At 31.7% G+C, this 19,457-nt stretch overlaps 1 protein-coding gene across 1 annotated transcript in view; it reads right to left on the bottom strand.

Moving 5' to 3' along the window:
• Nucleotides 1-19,089, bottom strand: part of LOC145328429 (uncharacterized) — a 66,008-nt gene extending 46,919 nt beyond the window's left edge. Inside the window, exons 1-3 of the mRNA XM_080172120.1 lie at nt 18,986-19,089; nt 18,150-18,345; nt 17,442-17,539 (exon numbers count right to left, since the gene is read on the bottom strand). Coding sequence (XP_080028246.1) covers nt 17,442-17,539; nt 18,150-18,300 — 249 coding nt within the window. The 5' untranslated portion in view covers nt 18,301-18,345; nt 18,986-19,089. The remainder of the gene's footprint in view (nt 1-17,441; nt 17,540-18,149; nt 18,346-18,985) is intronic.
• Nucleotides 19,090-19,457: the final 368 nt, after the last annotated feature.

Genomic DNA, 19,457 nt, shown 5'->3' on the forward strand with positions numbered 1-19,457 from the left:
ACGAATAAAAGCTATCTATCTCGGACGGACGTGCGGACGGACGGACAGACGAACGGACCGACCCTAATTATAGAAAAGCTTCGCTTTTAAAAATACTTTTATTTTTAAAACTCAAATTGAAAAGAGACTTTAACACCTCCCACCTTAAGTGATGTTTGTATTTTTCAAATTTATTAGGCATCATCTACTAACAAGATATTTTGGGAAAATTACTTTGTCACAACAGACGTTCGGACAAACCCTACTATTAAGTAGCTGCGCTCCCAATGAAAAATAGACATATTGGTAGCTATAGATAGATAGATAGAAAGTACATTTGTAAAGTGTCTAAAATCTGAAACATGGAAAATCTTTAAAGATCTTTGGAAAAGATCTTTTTTAGACATGATAGCATTGGGTTTTTTTTATTCAATAAACAATTAAAGATAGCTTTCTTTGATTAATTTTATTTAATTTTTAAAGATATTAGATTGATTCCAAAGTGGTTTAGCTTCTGTGCGAATGTATAGCCGTTACCTAGATCTTAAGTATGTAATATACATTCAACTGTTTCAGTATATCCTTATATAAAAGTAATGAGATGTGTGACTGTCTCTCTGTGTGTTTTAACCGATATTGCTTTAGTTTACTGACGGGTCTTAAAAGTTAAAAAGTTTTTTTTTATATTTATTACTAGCAGCAGCTACGCCTCTAGAGGCATATAGGGGCCCTTGGGTTGGTGGGGGGGGGGGGGGGGAGTCGAACCCCCCTTACATTTACACTTTTTTAAAGAAAAGGTTAAAAACATTTATTTTGGAGAGTGATTTCTCTTGGGATGGTGGTGGTACCCTTTCCCCAAAATAGTTATAAACCTTACCAGGACCTATGAGAAGCTACCATGTAAAGGAGAACCATATCGGTTCAGTGGTTAGTGAGATCCCTTGGTGCACAAAGACGCACATAGAACCTGTTACTTTATTATAAAGATATTAAGGTGGTTGTTGGAGCTCTTGCCTCCTCTGCACGTTAGGGGCGAAGCAACTGCTGTACTAAAAGCTATCTTTTGCCAGCGAAACTAATTTTGTATGATTAGAAAAACTGTAGTCGCCAGCTCTCTTCTGACCGTGATTTAATCATCACGCAATCAGCAGGGGATTTGTCAGGGACGCAGGGACAGGTCTTGTAATACATTTATGTAGTATTTTTTTAACCATTGCATTGTATTGAGTTAAAAATGTACTATTCTATTATCTGACTGTACTATTTAAAACTAGCGAGGGTGGAGGAACTGACTCCCCAAAACCTTCCTTGGACCTAAAAGAAGCTTCACTGTAAAGGAGAATAAGGTACAGCGGTGACTTTTGTATACTCGTACAAAAGATTAAAATTGAGCTATCAATCGATATATAATTATAATTACTTGGATTTTGCACCAGATTTTCATGTATTCTAATAAAGTGAAACTCGCAGCTGGCTAAAATAACGATACCCAAGTTATTTCTTCCACTTTCCTCTACTTGATGATAGAAATGACCAATAAATGAGGTTCTTATGTGCAACCTAAATTGATGACACACACATTCTATATCTATTTTTACTATATATTTATACAACAGCACAAAAGCTTAAACGGTGGTGTACCCTATCCCTGGCTAACTAAAATAGATAGATAAATGGATTTGTAGAATAAATTTTGTTGAATAGTATTACAATTTACTATTGTATTCAAAATCAAAAATTCTTCTGGAAATGAAATCATTTGATTTCAATCAAAGTCTTAAAAGATACACATAACATTTCTACTCAAATTTATTAGTGGCATCAAGGGGCACTTGTTTTAGGGGGGGGGGGGGAGAGAAGTAAACCCTCCACCTATAATCATAGCTTAGATAGAAAAAGAAAATATTTTTTTTCAGGGGACTTTTTTGTGTTTTTCGATTTTTATGTACAACCATATTGCCAAAAAAATCTAAATTGATGGTGTTTATGTCCATTATGATCTGTAAAACGACACATAAACTATAATTATTGTTCAGAAAACTATTTACTGATCATAATTAGTTAAGTTAAAATTATGGAAGTTTTATTAAGTCATATTTATTTTTTGAATGTGAAAAATACATAGAACACATTTGTCCTTGTTAGACTCTAACACAAATATATTCTACTCAAATTTATTGATTTAAATCTAAAACTATCTATTCCCATACCAATCAATATATTATTACTTGGATTTTGCACCAGATTTTCATGTACTCAGATACCCCTTTAACCTATCTCCTCCATTACAACCGGAAGAACGAATTGACCATTAAATGAGGTCCATATTAGCAACCTAAATTGACGAAAAATTTTATATTTATTCCCACACAAGAGGCGTACTCCAACAAGATTTGCCATTAATTAATAGCGAAGCTACTCTGCAAATAAAAATGTATGCTTGTTCGTTCGTCCGTCCAAAAACAATCGAATTTTGTGTATATATTAAAGTCTTGTGATGTTTTGGTTTTTTTACCCATTATATATACCACTTTAAATAGAAAACCGCTACGTGCCAGGGGCGCAGCAAATAATTGAATATTAAATTGTAAATAAGTAATAAATCTAACTTCATAATTGTTACATTAGCTTATCAATGACATTTTTTTTGTCATAATCGTATTACAAAAATGTCTTTTCTGAAATCCAATTTATAAGCTAGGAATTAGACATAAACTTCCCAATATAATCAAAATTCAAATAATTTTAGCAGCGCAGCTACTCTAGAATTAGAAATGTTTGTCAGTCCGTCTGTATAACATTGCTATAAAATACCTTTTTATAATTGTTATCAGAGATACATTTCTGAAGTTTTGTTTTGAGTTTTGATAAATAAGCACCATAGCTTTTGTACCCTACTTCATGTCATCTGCTTTACTTTTCTTTATATTCATAATAACAAGGATGGCAACATCCATAAAAGCGAAACACTGAAACGGTAGGACAAACGGACATTAACACTTGTATAGTGTCAGAACTGATTAATCATAATATAAATGTATTAGAGTCAAAGCAAAATTGTAAGTAAATTTGTTGAAAAACTGCTTGATTCAGGATAATATTTATGGACATACTTACATTTTTAGGACTTGATTATAGAGTTGCTTCGCTGATTACATTATACTTTGTTGTCCCAGGAATCAATATACCAAAAATTAGATCAATCGGATGATTAGATCACATAAAAATTTGTTGTTAAAAAAAGTAAAAAAAATCAACATATTTAAAATGGACGTACGGACATTTGGGTGATGATTATAAAGTTGCTACGCTTTCTAAATCGTACCTAACTATTAAAGGAATCACCATGCAAAATTTGAAATCGATAGGACAATTTTAACATGCCTAAATTAACGAAAAAAGCTATCCGTTACGGACGTACGTACGGACCGACCCTAATTATAGAAAAGCTTCGCTTTTAAAAAGGACGTGCACCAACTATTCTATTCCCCAACAAGGATCAACACATCAGGTACCGAATATTTTCGTTTATTGGCATAAACATCATCAGGGTATGGTTATTTATATACATTTACTTTTCTTTATTTCATTTTAGAGCTTTGCTTCTCATTGATTTTATCATTCTTGATTATTGATGTATCATTTATATTTAGATAGTTTATCCAATTACATGTTTTATTTTTGAACAGTATAAGCAATTTTAGTCAACATATGATTGACAAATTATTTACAAATGTCATGTACTTCCTTTTTTGAAAGCAAAGCTTTTCTTTGTAAGTGTGTCTGTCCTGTCTGTAACTAAACTTTTAAATGATGGAAAAAACATTTTCCAGTATTGCTTCGAAACCGGTTCTCATCCTTACTGAAAAATCATGTATAGAATCGAATTGCAGACTATTTTACACGAATATCATAATAAAGATCATGAAATCAATACCAGTTTTGTTAACCCTGATAGCATTTTATTATCCGCGGAAAACTCTAAATCTGTTAAAAGAATGCGATAAATAACTATTAACTCCAATTGTAAATGTTGACTTAAAGTGAATATGCAAACTTTTCTACATAAAGGGTGTTAAAAAAAACAATCACTCACAATTTGAACCTTCTTAAGTACTTCAAATGTTAAAGATTGACCTTATAAAGTTTAAAATTTTTGATGTGGCATGTAAAAACCCCTCTATAGACACCTTAAACAGATTTCTAACTCAATCCTTGTCTATAGCAATAAAAAAGACAGACCCATCCAACATTGAGACATGACGGCTATTTCTAGTTCTCTATGTTTACCAGGTCTTTCTTTTTGATGCCAAATTAACTGAGATTGTGTTGTAAACCTGGTTAAGGTGTCTATAGAAAGGTCTTTACATGCCTCATAAAAAAGTCCAAATATTATGGGATCTATCTACAAGATTTCAAGTAATTAAGATGGTTTGTTCTTTTTTTGAGAAAGAAAAATTTGTCTTAATTTGGGATTTAGATTACTGGATCAAAAATAATATGCATATAGTTAGAAAGATAGCAAGTAAGATAGATAGCAAGGGTATTCAGGTCAGAAGCTATGAAAAGATGCTTGTATAAAAAATAATAGATATATAGTCAGAAAGATAGCAAGAAAGATAGATAGATAGATAGCAAGGGTATTTAGGTCAGAAGCTATGAAAAGATGGTTGTATCAAAAAATAACTGCAAATTCAGAAGAAAATTGATGTAAACCTCTTGTTATACAATGTTGCCAACTCAAAATAAATTCTCCCATTTTTCTAAAGTTACCATGCAAGTAAAATATTTACTTAAATGAACCCTAATCTTAAGCAATATGAATCATTTTTAAAATAAATAAATTAGGTTTCGATTTCTATTTAAAAGATTTATAAAATCATCTAAAGGTAAGTTTTTGCAAAATTTCCACAAATATAATAAGGTAGGATGTATGTCTATTAGCTCGAAACTTAATTAAGTAATTTGTATTTTACACGTAATCTACATTTAGGCCCAGAAAAATCTTCATTGTGGTGTCTCAAAAAATCTAGAATCTATGTGAAGATTTACTTAATTGGATAACTCAATTGGTTCATTATATAAAATAGCAAGATTATTTTTGTCTGTAGCGAAGGATCACGCTAACCGCTGAACCGATATAGTCATCCTTTACAGTAAAGCTTCTCATAAGTCTCAGGATGGTTTAGGGCCATTTTTCTGCCATTCCATATCCCTTCGAATACAGAGTCCCTGGATGCTAGGGGCGTAACCGCTATTAAAAATATAAAGCTTTTAACAAAACATACTAACTATGATATTAAAACTACTAGTGGCTGTACCCTAGCAAGGGTATGGAAACCAGAAATATAGCCTAAAACCATCAAGAAACTAAAAAAGAGTTCACAATAGGGTCAGTAGTTATTACAATTTTAAGCGTCAAACAAACAAAAACTATAAAATTATACTATATAATATTATTAAAATTATGGTATAAAACAAATTTAGGTTGGAAACTGTAATACTTTTTTTTTCTAAAAATCCGCAAACCAAGACATGTATAGTTGTATAGAATAATAGGGTAATATATGTTTTTACAATACAATATATTTAAAGCATCGTATTATAGACATATTTTCGCGGATATTAAAATGATAAATTAAATGCTTTTTGTTAGCCTCGAAGGTTCAAGGGCCTAGACTAAAAAGCTGGTAGGTATTATTTTTATGATTTTTAATTTAATATTCATGGAAAATTGTTTGTAATATGATACCACACACGATTTTTCAGTATGGCCGAAAACAAATCATAATCGCGGATATTAATCGGTTTTGATGTCATACTGGAAAATAATTTAAGAAAGCTAAATGTTGGTTTTACGTTAGAATATGAAAAATACAATTTTCCCAAGTTGCAAATAAACAATACAGTTAATTATTAAAATTGTTTAAGAAAGAAAAAACGTAATTTAATAAATCGTTATTTTTTTTGGTTGTTTTAAAAGAAATATCTGTCTTTTTTGGTGTGTGTGTGTGTGTGTGTGTGTGTGTGTGTGTGTGTGTGTGTGTGTGTGTGTGTGTGCATGTTTCGCGCTTGACATGAAGTCTTATGATTATAGGCCTTAGATGCCGACACTTCTACAGATAGATAGATAGATGGAAAGATAAATAGAAAGATAGAAAGAAAGATAGATAGAAAGATAGATATAAAGATAGATATAAAGATAGATTGAAAGATATATAGAAAGATGGATAGAAAGATATATATATATATATATATAGATAGATAGATAGATAGATAGATAGATAGATATATAGATAGATAGACAGAAAGATGGATAGAAAGATAGAAAGATAGATATATATATATAGATAGACAGATAGATAGAAATGTAGAAAGATAGATAGAAGGGTAGATAGAAAGATAGATAGATAGATAGATAGATAGATAGAAAGATAGATATAAAGATGGATAGAAAGATAGATAGAAAGATGGATAGAAAGATAGATATAAAGATAGATAGATACATAGATAGAAAGATGGGCAGAAAGATAGATAAATAGATAGATAGAAAGATGGACAGAGAGATAGATAGATAGATAGATAGACAGAAAGATAGAAAGATGGACAGAAAGATAGATAAATAGATAGATAGAAAGATGGACAGAAATATAGAAAGATGGACAGAGAGATAGATAGATAGATAGATAGATAGATAGAAATATAGATAGAAAGATATATAGAAGGATAGATGGAAAAATAGATAGCAAGATAGATAGAAAGATAGATAGATAGATATATAGATAGATAGATAGATAGATGGATAGATAGATAGATAAATAGATAGATAGATAGATAGATAGATAGATAGATAGATAGATAGATAGATAGATAGATAGATAGATAGATAGATAGATAGATAGATAGATAGATAGATAGATAGATAGATAGATAGATAGATAGATAGATAGATAGATAGATAGATAGATAGATAGATAGATAGATAGATAGATAGATAGATAGATAGATAGATAGATAGATAGATAGATAGATAGATAGATAGATAGATAGATAGATGGATAGATAGATAGATAGATAGATAGATAGATAGATAGATAGATAGATAGATAGATAGATAGATAGATAAATAGATAGATAGATAGAAAGATATATATAAAGATAGACAGAGAGATAGACAGAGAGATAGACAGATAGATAGATAGATAGATATATGGATAGATAGATATATCAAAATATAAGTACATTCACAAAGATTTATGTAAAATCTGAGTTGCATTTTAAAATTTTAATTTTAATTTCTAATTCTGCAGTTAATGCAAAACCAAAATGTTGATTTAGCATTTCAATTTTGAATAGTAAGCAATTTAGTAAAATCAATAATAATTTATTTAATCTTCGTTTCTCATTTTTGCTCTTTATTTATTTTTCGGTGTCTTTATTAATGGCTCTAATAATTATCTAAAAATATGTCTATTTATTTTTATTCATCTTTTTCGCCTTGTTCTATAGTTTACTTTGTCTTTCTTTACTCCTCTCTCTCTCTTCTCTCTCTCTCTCTCTCTCTCTCTCTCTCTCTCTCTCTCTCTCTCTCTCTCTCTCTCTCTCTCTCTCTCTCTCGGTGGTTATTAAAATCTTTAGCTTCAGACAAAAAAAACCTTACACCTTATATAATAGGATTTAAATACTTTTATATATCTATTTCAGATTGCCATGATAACACTAAAAATTCTATTTTAAAGTACAAAAGATTTTGCTAAATTTTTGTTAAATTTGTGTTGAAAAGAATTATTATGTTTAAATACGGAACGATATCTCAAATGTCAAATATTTTAAGATTTTTTTTATTAAATGATGTCTATTTTAAAACCTACAAACATGTAGACTTATTAATTAAACTTGCTTAACTATAAAACATTTTTAAAAATTAACATAAATTAAAATTAGAATAACCTGATTTTAAATATAAATATTTTGAGCCCTAATATATATCAATATCGTTTTATCTTTTTTTAAAATCTACAGATTAAGAAGATAGATAGATAGATATATGGAAAGATATTAGAAAAATATAGAGAATTAGGGCTATAAATTCCTTTTTTGTTTCATTATATTGATACCACAAGATAAAATCTTTTTTTTATCCCAAATTTTGGATGCGCTGTGTCTCTACAAGAACCAGTGCTACGTATTTTCTCCCCCTTTTTTACATCCTTCTCTATATCTATGTTAGAAATGTTAGAATTGTTCTATCAATTTCAAATCTAAAATGGATAATCAATACTCAGTGGCGTGCACAGCAATACATCGAAGGGTTGTGAAACCATTAGGGGGTGAAACATGGAGAAGGCATGTCTTACCAATTTAAAATTTAAAGGTGGGGGAGGGGGGTGGCGGAGCTACTCTATAAATAACTTTGTCTGTCCGGCCATCAGTCTATCAGTCCATTCGAACCACTATTTGGGGATATTGGACGCTTTATGTGCGTCGCTTATTAAGGATGTTGTCATCCTTGTTTTATTAAATCCGCCCTTCTCATATTTCATCGGATTAATTTATTTGAAAAATAAAAGTTTTAGGTTAAATAAATCTATATGAAGGTAATTTAGGTTTTAACAGTTGCTTATTCATAGCTAGTAAACATTTGATCATAAGCGAGGCCATTCTACAATAAAAGAATGTATGTACGTCCATCTGCAATGGGTAGCTCTCATCGTTAATTTTGGCTTTCAATTTCAAAAGTTTCATGCTGATTCCTGTGACAAAAAGGTACATTTTAGATAGCTTAAAATCTCTTTAATCAATACCGGAAAGTATTTTTTAGATATTATGAGTTTTGTAAGAGAAGCATCTCTATAAATAAGAATTAAAATGTAAGTATGTCCATATGAAGCTTCCTGTATTTAAATAATTTTAGGATAGATTTACGCGGATTTTTTGCTCAAACTTTTAAATAATCTTGAATATTAATTGCATTGTTACTCTATACTTCTTAATGCTCGTTTGTCTTACTGTTTGAAAACTTAAGCTTCGCTTCTATGGATGTTGTCATCTTTGTTTTAGCTAACATGTGTGTTTTTCCTTTCTTTCTTTATCATGTCCAAATGATATTTTACCAGAAAAACTAGATTTGATATTTTATTCAAACTTGATAGTTTTTCAAAAGATTATGAACAAAAACTATTTTTTTAGATAATTTAAATAAGTAGTGGGGAGTGATCTAGTTCCACTTTTCGTTTATTGGAACTTTACTATTTAATCCAGGGAGGGAGGGGACATTGGGCTGTTAATTATACTAGTCCCCAAAGTTTTATAATAATGTTTTCTTATTCGTTGGCTTAACAACTTTTGGGGACTTTGATTAAACATTGATTAGTTGGTTCATTAAGTTGATGTCCAAACGTTTCAACTACTTATTGTAATCTTCAGAAGGGGTAATTACTAATTATGTGTATCATTATTGGAGACCTTCATCAATTTATCAGCCATTGTCTTATCACTTTAGATCCCTGCATTTAACCGGAGGCAAAGTTATGAGAATCCGTTTCTATAATTGAAACCCTTTAAAGTCTACTTATGGATAAAAAGATGAAAAAATATTCTTAAAATCTTTTAAAATATTATTTTTAGTTTACGTAAAATGGATCAAATAAGATAAAAATAAAACATAATTATAATCAGTGATTAGTAATAAATAAGCAGCTAACAACATTCTTTATAAAAAAGTCAACCGCAAATAAAGGGAGGAGTAGGTTGCGCTAAAAATCCGTAAAGGTTGTGAGTTTTAAGTTAAAAGCAGTATTAGAATGATAAAAATTAAAAAAAAATGTCTATAGTTCTTTTAAATAAGAAATACACATATTTAGTGAATATTATCGTTCTACTACTATTTTTAAGCCTTAAAACTCACACTTTTACGGATTTTTAGCGCAACCTACCCTTTACAAATAAAATTTTGAATTTTAAAAAACTTAAATTGCAGTTTATTTTAGGCAATCCACTTTTTAGCATTTTTAAAAACTGTCAATAACAAAAGAAGTCAACAGTCAGACGAACAGACATATCCTATTTTATAATAATTTATAATTTTTGAACTAAAACCTATTCCTATTACACATGAGCTTCAAATACCATAGTTAAAATTTAGGCCTAAAGTAAAGGTTTGAGTTTTTTTTTAAAGCGTTAGATACAATTTAAAAGGCGTAGACACTCTATAATTGTTACTAATAAAAACATTTTTACTTTTTTTGCAACAATTTTTTGCATATCATTATCATCCTATTGATCTATTTTTGGAACAAATTGCATATTTATTTGTCCTACAGTCTTATTTTAGAGCTTTGCTTTTATTAATCTTATCATCCTTGTTGAAATAAAAATACACTTTGGAATAAAGGTTTGTTTAATTTCAAAATAAAAACAAGGATTATTTTATTCAATAGAATAACAGTTAAATAATAATAAAGAAAAGACGTCTGGACAGAGAAAGTTATAACTGTGCTTGGCAATGAGAAAAACAATATTTTGGCCTGAGCAATCCTCCAACTATAGCTTGTCATCTATCATAGCTTCAAGAAGAGCCATTTTTAACGTCTTTAGTTTTAAAACGGTGTTAGGTCGAGATTCGAACCCATGGCCAACTATGCAACGAGCAAATTTAATTTTTTTTCAGGGATCTAAATGGATAAGACAATGATGACATCCCCAAATTACGATACACAAAATTACCCCTTCTGTATATTGCAATAAGTGGTTGAAACGTTTGAACACTCATTTTATTGAACAAACCAATGAAAATTTAATAAAAGTCCCCCAAGTTGTTAATCTAACGAATAAGAAAACGTTATCAAAAAACTTTGGGGACTAGTGTAATACACAGTCCAATGTCCCCTCCCTCCCTGTCTTGTTCGAACATTTTTTGTTTGTTTTCATTGTCCCTATCTCTGTATCTGTGGTCAGGAACTCAGTGAAAGGGATAATTTTTGTCTGGTTCTTTTTTTTTTCAGTTTTCATCATGGATTTAGGGATATGTAAATATCAAACAAATTCATACCGCTAAATGATAAATTTTGCATTTTTGTAGATTAAAATTTTACTTAATATTTTCTCTTTAATGTAAAACAGTTAACATTTGTGCTAAAAATAATAGTTTTTGTTTAAGCATTGATAATAAATTTAGACTGCATTGGCATATTCCTAATACCCTGCTTTTGTTAGACTAAATATATGCATACAATACCTACTCAAAATAAAATTTAAAAATATGGTTTTATTAGCCTACAAGTTTTCTACATATAGTGGTTATTATTTATACATTTAAACAAGGATAAAAGCGAAGCACTGAAACGGTAGGACAAACGGACAGTATAGTGTCAGAACTGAATAATTAGAATATAAATGTATAAGGATCGAAGCAAAATTGTAAGTAAATTTGTTTGAAAAACTGCTTGATACAGGATAATGTTTATGGACATACTTACATTTTTAATACTTGATTATAAAGTTGCTTCGCTTATAACATTATACTTTGTTGTCCCAGGAATCAATATACCAAAAGTCAGATCAATCGGATGATTAGATCACATAAAAAATTGTTGATAAAAAAGTAAAAAAAAATGTTTAAAATGGACGTACGGACATTCTGGTAATGATTATAGAGTTGCTACGCTTTCTAAAGCGTACCTAACTACTAAAGAAATCACCATGAAATCGATAGGACAATTCTAACATGCCTAAATCAACGAAAAAAGCTATCCGTAACGGACGTATGGACAGACGGACAGACAGATAATAATTATAGAAAAGCTTTACTTTTAACAACCCTTTCTTTTATTTTAAATGAAGCTTACTACTAGTATTTCATATGAGTTTCCCCAAAGTTCAATATAGTACAGAAATATGTTAAAATCATTTCTCGTATTCATTCGAATCCGGTGGATAGGAACCGGTTCTCATCCATACGAAAAAACTATGTCTAGCATCGTATTATATCCAGTTTTCTACGAATATAGAAATGTACAATCATAAGATTAAAACTAGTTTTTTTAACCCCGTGTTGCCGAATCCGGTAGATAGGAACCGGTTCTCATCCATACGAAAAAACTATGTCTAGCATCGTATTATATCCAGTTTTCTACGAATATAGAAATGTACAATCATAAGATTAAAACCAGTTTTTTAGCCGGTGCCTTCGGCACCACGGGGCTAAAAAAAAACTAGTTTTAATCTTATAATTGTACATTCTATTTCCGCGGAAAGCCGTTTATAATACGATACGAGAAATAACTATTAACAACTATTAGTACAAGTAAAACCTTGAATCATTATTCATGTCGCTTATATGAAAATTAGAATGAAATCCTTATTTAAAGTATTTTCGTCTACAATAAGACTACCATTTAGCAAGACTTTGATAAACCTATCATTATGGCCGGTCTTACATGTACGTTAAGCTTTATATGAAAATAATACGATGTCTATCTGTCTGTATTTACCAAAGAGTTGCAGAAATGATATTGTTCTTTTTTACAGTGAAGCTTACCATAAGCATAACTGTGCATAATAATTTTTGAGTGGGGTACCTTGAACCTGCCAATAGAAATAACCAATAGAAAATATTTCTCTTACTGTTTCTTTATAAATTACTAGTGGCTTCGCCCCTAGCCTCTAGGGGCTTTGCCCCAGGGGTATAATTACATCTTCTATTACTTACCCAGCAGAACGGATCACAAAATTTCGCACCTACCCAGCAGGAAAACATTTTGCGACTAAATTCGCAAAATTCTTAAATTCTTAAATTTTTAAAATTCGTAAATTTCGTAAAATTCGTAAAATTCATAAAATTTGTAAAAAAAAAAAAAAAAAAATGGGGGGGGGATTTTTTTGTTTTTTGGGGGGTTGGGGGTGTCCCACCCCCCAATAAAATAGCTTAAAACCACCGCAGGACCAATAGGTATATACCCTGAAGAGTAGAATCCGATCGGTTCAGTGGTTACTGAGATCTTAAGCTTCAGACGGACAGACAGATAGACAGACAGACATCGTTCTACTTTGTATTATAGATAAGTGAAGGGTTGAACCACTTCCTTCTTTTATGTGCCGGCCCCCTAAAGGCCTTTAGGGGCGTAACCCCTATTTGTGAATATAATAACTCTTTACAAATAAATTATACATGAATTTAAACAATAAATTGTACTTACCGGCCCTTGAAACACAAAAAAACGTTTTTCTGCCTTCTTGCAAAAGTTTCAAGAATCATTTAAGTCTTTTTCTACATTTTGGGTGGAAAAAATGGCAAATTATACCCCACCCTCCCTATTCATAGTAAGTTGGTAAGTAGTCTTGTAACTTAGACTTTTTTTTCAGGGTAATTTTAGATATACTCAAACATTTTAAGGCCCAAGTGTTTCTTTAAAACTGTCAAAATCTTAAATCTTAAAATTTGTAGTTTTAATATCAAGATAGGGACAGTGATATACGAAAAATAATTTGCTTTCAGCTTTAATTCCCCCAAAATAGTTTTAAACCTTCCGGGACCTATAAGAAGCAACCCAGTTTAGGAGAACCCGATTGCTAGTTCATTCGTTACAAACAAATAAACAAACAAACAAACAAACAGATATACAGCAGACATCGTCCTACTTTGTATTATAGATAACAGAAAAAAAATATTTTAAAAAAATGTTTTTTTTTTCTTAAAAAAGTAGTTTGTGGTCTAGATACAAAAATAAATTTGCTAAAAAAAACTACAATTTTGCTATAGGCTAAAATCAGCTGTTTTATAAAAATGTCTGAAAGCTGTAAGCCTAAACTTTTTTCTTGTAATTGAAATGTTTAAAGCATAAACTCATATACATGTATAAGATATACATATGGACCAGTTCGGAGGTTGACACATTTGTTCTGTCCTTTTATATTATACAATAGTTGCTGACACATTTCTTCCAGTGAAAAAAGACCCTTTTGATTATTATATAAAACATTGTAATTAACGTATTAGTTATTGTTTTTTACTTTTAACTGACAAAACATTTTATTATCATTTCTAGAAAGATAAGCCAATAGAAACCTATTTCTAGAATAAGTGGATATTAAGACAAGGGACAGGTTGCTATTTCCCATGTCATTTAATGGTCAGTTTGTCCAACCAGTCGTAGGAAGGGATACGGTATAGAGAGGGGGAGGGGACTTTTCATTTCAGCCCGCTACAAGTTTACTTTATTAAAGAACATGAAATTCTGGTTAAACCCTTTACAGTCGGGCCCCTTGCCGCACCTTAATCGGTCGAGGGGGGGGGGCGCTTACGCCCCCCCTTATTATCTCAGTTCCTATTAGAGCTAGAGGGCTAAATTTTTTTGTGCAAGTCCCCTTTATGATACTGAATTTCCGACCTTTTATAAGTCTAAGTCAATTTTCGCTTCCTTCACCCTTTTATTTAACAACCTTTGTTTTTAGGTCTTTTTTTACTTAAAAATTTCAAACGGCTGTAATTTTCTTATTTTTGAAGCTAGAAGAACAATTTTTTCCCAGAAAATGTTTATCTTTATGTGAATTTTATATTAGAAATATCAAAATATAAATTTCAGCGGCCGCAGCTGTACTTGGCAGCTGCCAGCCGCCGCAGTCGGCGGTCGGCGGGAAAACGGCGGCGGCTCTTCATAAAATTTTAATACGTTATGTAGACATGTGAGAAAAGCTTAAGTTTAAATTTGAAGTCTCTAAGTCAAAAATTGCGGCCACCGGAGCCTTTTAAAGATTTCTGGAGACCTGGAGGATCAGGACCTGCAGGATTATACCTGGAACCTGAAAGTGACTTGAACACTGTATTTTATGTAAGGATGTACTACTAGAGGATATTTTAGTAATTTGGTATGATAAAATGCTTTGTTTTAGTCAAAAAAATATTTTTGCTCTTTACCTGGATGACCCTGCCAGGTTTGCTGGCATCCTGTGCCCGCCAGGATGGAGATATTTAAACAATTCCAACTCTCAGTTGTGTGTCATACCCATACTTAAAAAGTCACGCTCTTTATCTTTCACACACAGAAAATGAGATAGAAAAAACCGGATGGGGGGGCGTTCAACGCCCCCCCGCCCCCCCCCCCCCGACCGTTAAGGGTTAAGATCCAAGTAATAATGAATTCATTATTCTAGATAATCTTTCAAGAGGGGAGAAATATTGTCAGCCACCCAGCTTTACATAAGCATACTAACTCACTCACGCCTGCAAATTATACAGAGGCAAGTGCATCAGCTGATTTCTGTAAAAATCTAAAAATATGCGGTTGATAAATATACGCGACTGTAATGGAAAATATATTTCGATAAATCCATATATAATTACTTGGATGTTGCATCAGATTTTTTATATACTCTAATAAATGCCCCTTATCCACCTGCTTTACCACATTCTCTATCGTCCTACTGGATGAGCAAACTGGTCAATAAGTAAGGTCCATATTAGCAAGTTAAATTGACGCAAATTTTTCCCTATATCCACATATTTCCTACATCCATTATTCATTATTATAGAATATTAAAATATTAAGTGTTATACCTGACAGAAAAGTTAATTTACAGAACATAAATGAATATAAAATATACATAGATATTATGACAGGGGAAAAATGGTTGATCTAGGTTGCTTACTTAGACACACTTTTGGACAGTTCGTTCGTCCAGTAGGAAGAGAGTAAATAGTGGATTTTTATTTTAGCCAGCTACAATTTTCACTTTCTTATAGTACATGGTAATCTAGTGAAAGATCCAAGTAATAATAAATCCATTTGAACATGAAATCTATAGTCTTCTACACTTGATTTTGTTGGCTACTGGCAAAAGTGCAAAAATAGTGTCTAATTATGCAAAAGGTAAAGCGGCCCCGTCACTAAAAAGGTCTTTGTTTCTGGGGACTTTGTAGGACAAAATGCCCTTTTTGGCAAACGTTTTTTACAGTAAATAATTATGTATAAAATGTAGATATAAATGTTGATATGTAATAAAAAGTAGTTTTATAAAATCAAAAACAATTCTATAAGTATCGTTTTTTCGATAATTACTGAACTTAATGAGTTCTTCCCTTTAGGAAAGCTACATATAGGTTTCATGACAGTTTTATGCTATTTTTTTCCCTAGATTTATGTCTAATAGGGTATTTTCTTATTATTATGGTTTTAGGCTATTTTTCTTCCCTTCACTATTAATTTGAATACATAAATAATGTTATGAAAAGAAGAATATTTAATGTAATAAAATTCAAACTGTTTTACTTTTTGTTACTTCGTGTGCAATACTTTGAAGTATATTTCCAAATGGGCTATTTGTCCAACAAGTTAGCTCTAGTTATTACTCATTACTCCTCATTACAAGGGGCCTGCCTTTTAACAGCCCCAAGAAAACTTTAAGCCTCTACTTATATGCTACAGGGAGGAGGGGAACATATGAATGTTTATAACACTAGTCCCCAAAGTTCTATAAATTTTTTTTTATATTTGTTGGCTTTGAGGACTTTTATTGAATTTTGCATGGTTTATTCTTTAGCTGTCTAAACGTTTAACTGCAAATTGTAATCTACAGAAGGGATATTTTGTTTATAATCATTGGATATGTGCACAAATTTATAGGTCATTGTCTGATACCTTTATATCCCTGTATATGCTGACATTATGGCAAATCTTAAGAAATGGGAAACAAGTTTTTAAATTCGTTTTAGAGCAGTTTCTTGACAAAGACCAAATTGTGTCAAAATCATCTATGTGACGTCATACAAATGAGGGAATATCCATCTTTTTTTTAGGGTTTTTCTTTCCCACTTCTCTTCTCATCTCCCTCATTTTTATGACGTCACAGGAATCAAAAGTGGTGCAGATTGGGCTTCGTCCAAATTCTTTATTTATATGTTAAGGTTTCCTACAAATGGACAAGGATGACATGTGAAGTGAAGCATAACAAATTTATAGAAGGACAAACAGAATTATATGGAAGATGTTCAGTTCATAAATATGCAATAAACCACAGGAATCACGTAACCACCATAAGACAATTATTTTTATATATTTTTATGTCATTTGAAGCAAAACCGACAGAAAAAAAGCTAAGTAAATAGAATGTTAAATGCATGATATATGGAATATTCGCCAAACATTTCAAGTTTTGTTGCCTTTTTTCTAATTTTAGATCCAAGTTTTGGAATAGTTATATGTATGTGTTCGATTCCCCCTCAAATGAAGAGCTCCTAGATGCAAGGAGCACAGCGCTAGTAAGATTGGAAAAGAAAGCTATTTATAGTGCCTATAAAAAAAAACGTCATAATGGCCTATCATTAGTCAGTTAAGATATATAATGACCTGTCATTAGTAAATTAGTCTGTGTATTGGCCTATCATTGGTCATTTGTATTGTATGACTATATTTTTTTATAGGCACAATAAAGAGCTTCTTGAGAAAGTAATTAATAAGATTGCCTACCTTGTCTGGATGTATAGTGACTGCACAGGATTTATCCGCCAACCATACAGCCAGCAAGCTGGCCTGTCCAGATTCTACATACATCATCAATATCTCACCTAGGAAAAGATTATTTTTCATCATGGATGTAAGCCTGTTTGTCTGTCTAATTGTCAGTCTGTTTGTCTGTCTATTTGTCTATCTGTTTGTCTGTCTGTTTGTCTGTCTGTTTGTCTGTCTGTTTGTCTGTCTGTTTGTCTGTCTGTTTGTCTATCTGTTTGTCTGTCTGTTTGTCTGTCTGTTTGTCTGTCTGTTTGTCTGTCTGTTTGTCTGTCTGTTTGTCTGTCTGTCTGTTTGTCTGTCTGTTTGTCTGTCTGTTTGTCTGTATGTTTGTCTGTATGTTTGTCTGTTTGTTTGTCTGTCTGTTTGTCTATCTGTTTGTCTGCCTGTCTGTCTGTCTGTCTGTCTGTCTGTATGCCTGCCTGTCTGTGTGTATGTCTGTTGTCTGTCTGTTTGTCTGTCTATTTGTCTGTCTATTTGTTTGTCTGTTTGTCTGTCTATTTGTTTGTCTATCCGTCTGTTTTTTTGTCTGTCTGTTTATCTGTATACCTTTTTCTTGTCACTTTATGTCACTGTCTGTTTATTGATTGGTTGTTTTTTTTTGCTTTTTGCATATCAAGTCATTTTTCTGTTTCTTAAGATCACTATACAACAACTTTAAAACCTTACCAGGACCAAGAGCTGGTTCTTCTTTTTCAATCTCACTCTTTCCCGCCCAAACCGATGAATAATCACGTGACTCCAGTCTAATAATCAGCTGATCATCAGCTGGCGAAAATGCGTCTGGATTGTCGTCTTCCTGTTGGTCTGATGACGTCATGTTTAGGTTGATTTGTGGTTCACTTGCCTGCTTACGCAATAGCTTCTAAAGTTTTAGTTTTGCTTAGTAAAATAGATTGCATGTTAGATGGACAGATAGATGATAGATTGATATGAGTATAGATGAATAGATAGATAGATGGATGGATACATAGATGGACACAATGATGGATAAATAGATTAATACATGGATTGGATATGGATGGGTGGGTTAATAGAAAATAGATGAATGAATAAATGGATAGATAGATATCTATAATACAAAGTAGAACGATGTCTGTCTGTCCGTCTGTCCGTCTGACCGTCTGTCCGTCCGTCTGTCTGTCTGTCCCTTAAGATCTCGGTAACCACTGAACCGATCGGATTCTACTCTTCAGGGTATCTACCTATTGGTCCTGTGGTGGTTTTAAGCTATTTTCTCGGGGGGTGGGACACCCCCAACCCCCCCAAAAACCAAAAAATCCCCCTCCATTTTTTTTTTTTTTTTTTTTTTTTTTTTTTTGAAGGAGTTTCCATGGTCCTTTATGGTCTCTCGCAATAATTTTTTTTTATCACCTCTTGGGCAAAGCCCCTAGAGGCTAGGGGCGAAGCCGCTAGTAATATAGATAGTAGACAGTAAAATTTTAAAGGATAATTATAAAGTCTTTAAAAAAGGAAAAAATTAGAGTGTTGGAAATATATTTTACCTTTAAGCTGAATATTTTGGATAAATTGATGCTTGGTAAACTTTTAAAGTTTTTAAGTCTCAAAAACAGCGATGATCTTCGTCGGCGACTGGTTTTTCTGCATGATTATTTTGTCAGTCATGTTATTTGATAGGAAACTTGTAAGATAATCTTAATTTGGTTAAGTTTAACTACTAACCAGGGGATATGATTCAGCCAATTAATTCAACTTAAAATTAAATATTTTGTTGGCGTAGAGTTGTCGTAAATATATTTATTTCCATTTTAAAGGGAAGTGGGTAAAAGGGGATGAATTATGGGATTCACTTAAAATTGTCTGTCAGGTTAGCATTCCCTAGTCCCTGCTACTTACCTTTGCAGGAGGGGAAGGATTACCAAAAATTTAACTTTTTACAGGAAAAATAAGATTTGGTAGAGATTTATGATTTAAGGTACTTTAATAGTGGATATATTGCACTGGCCAATGAGCTTT

Source organism: Acartia tonsa, chromosome 9, assembly GCF_053477335.1.
Source record: "Acartia tonsa isolate MP-2025a chromosome 9, ASM5347733v1, whole genome shotgun sequence".
Taxonomy (NCBI): Eukaryota; Metazoa; Arthropoda; class Copepoda; order Calanoida; family Acartiidae; genus Acartia; species Acartia tonsa.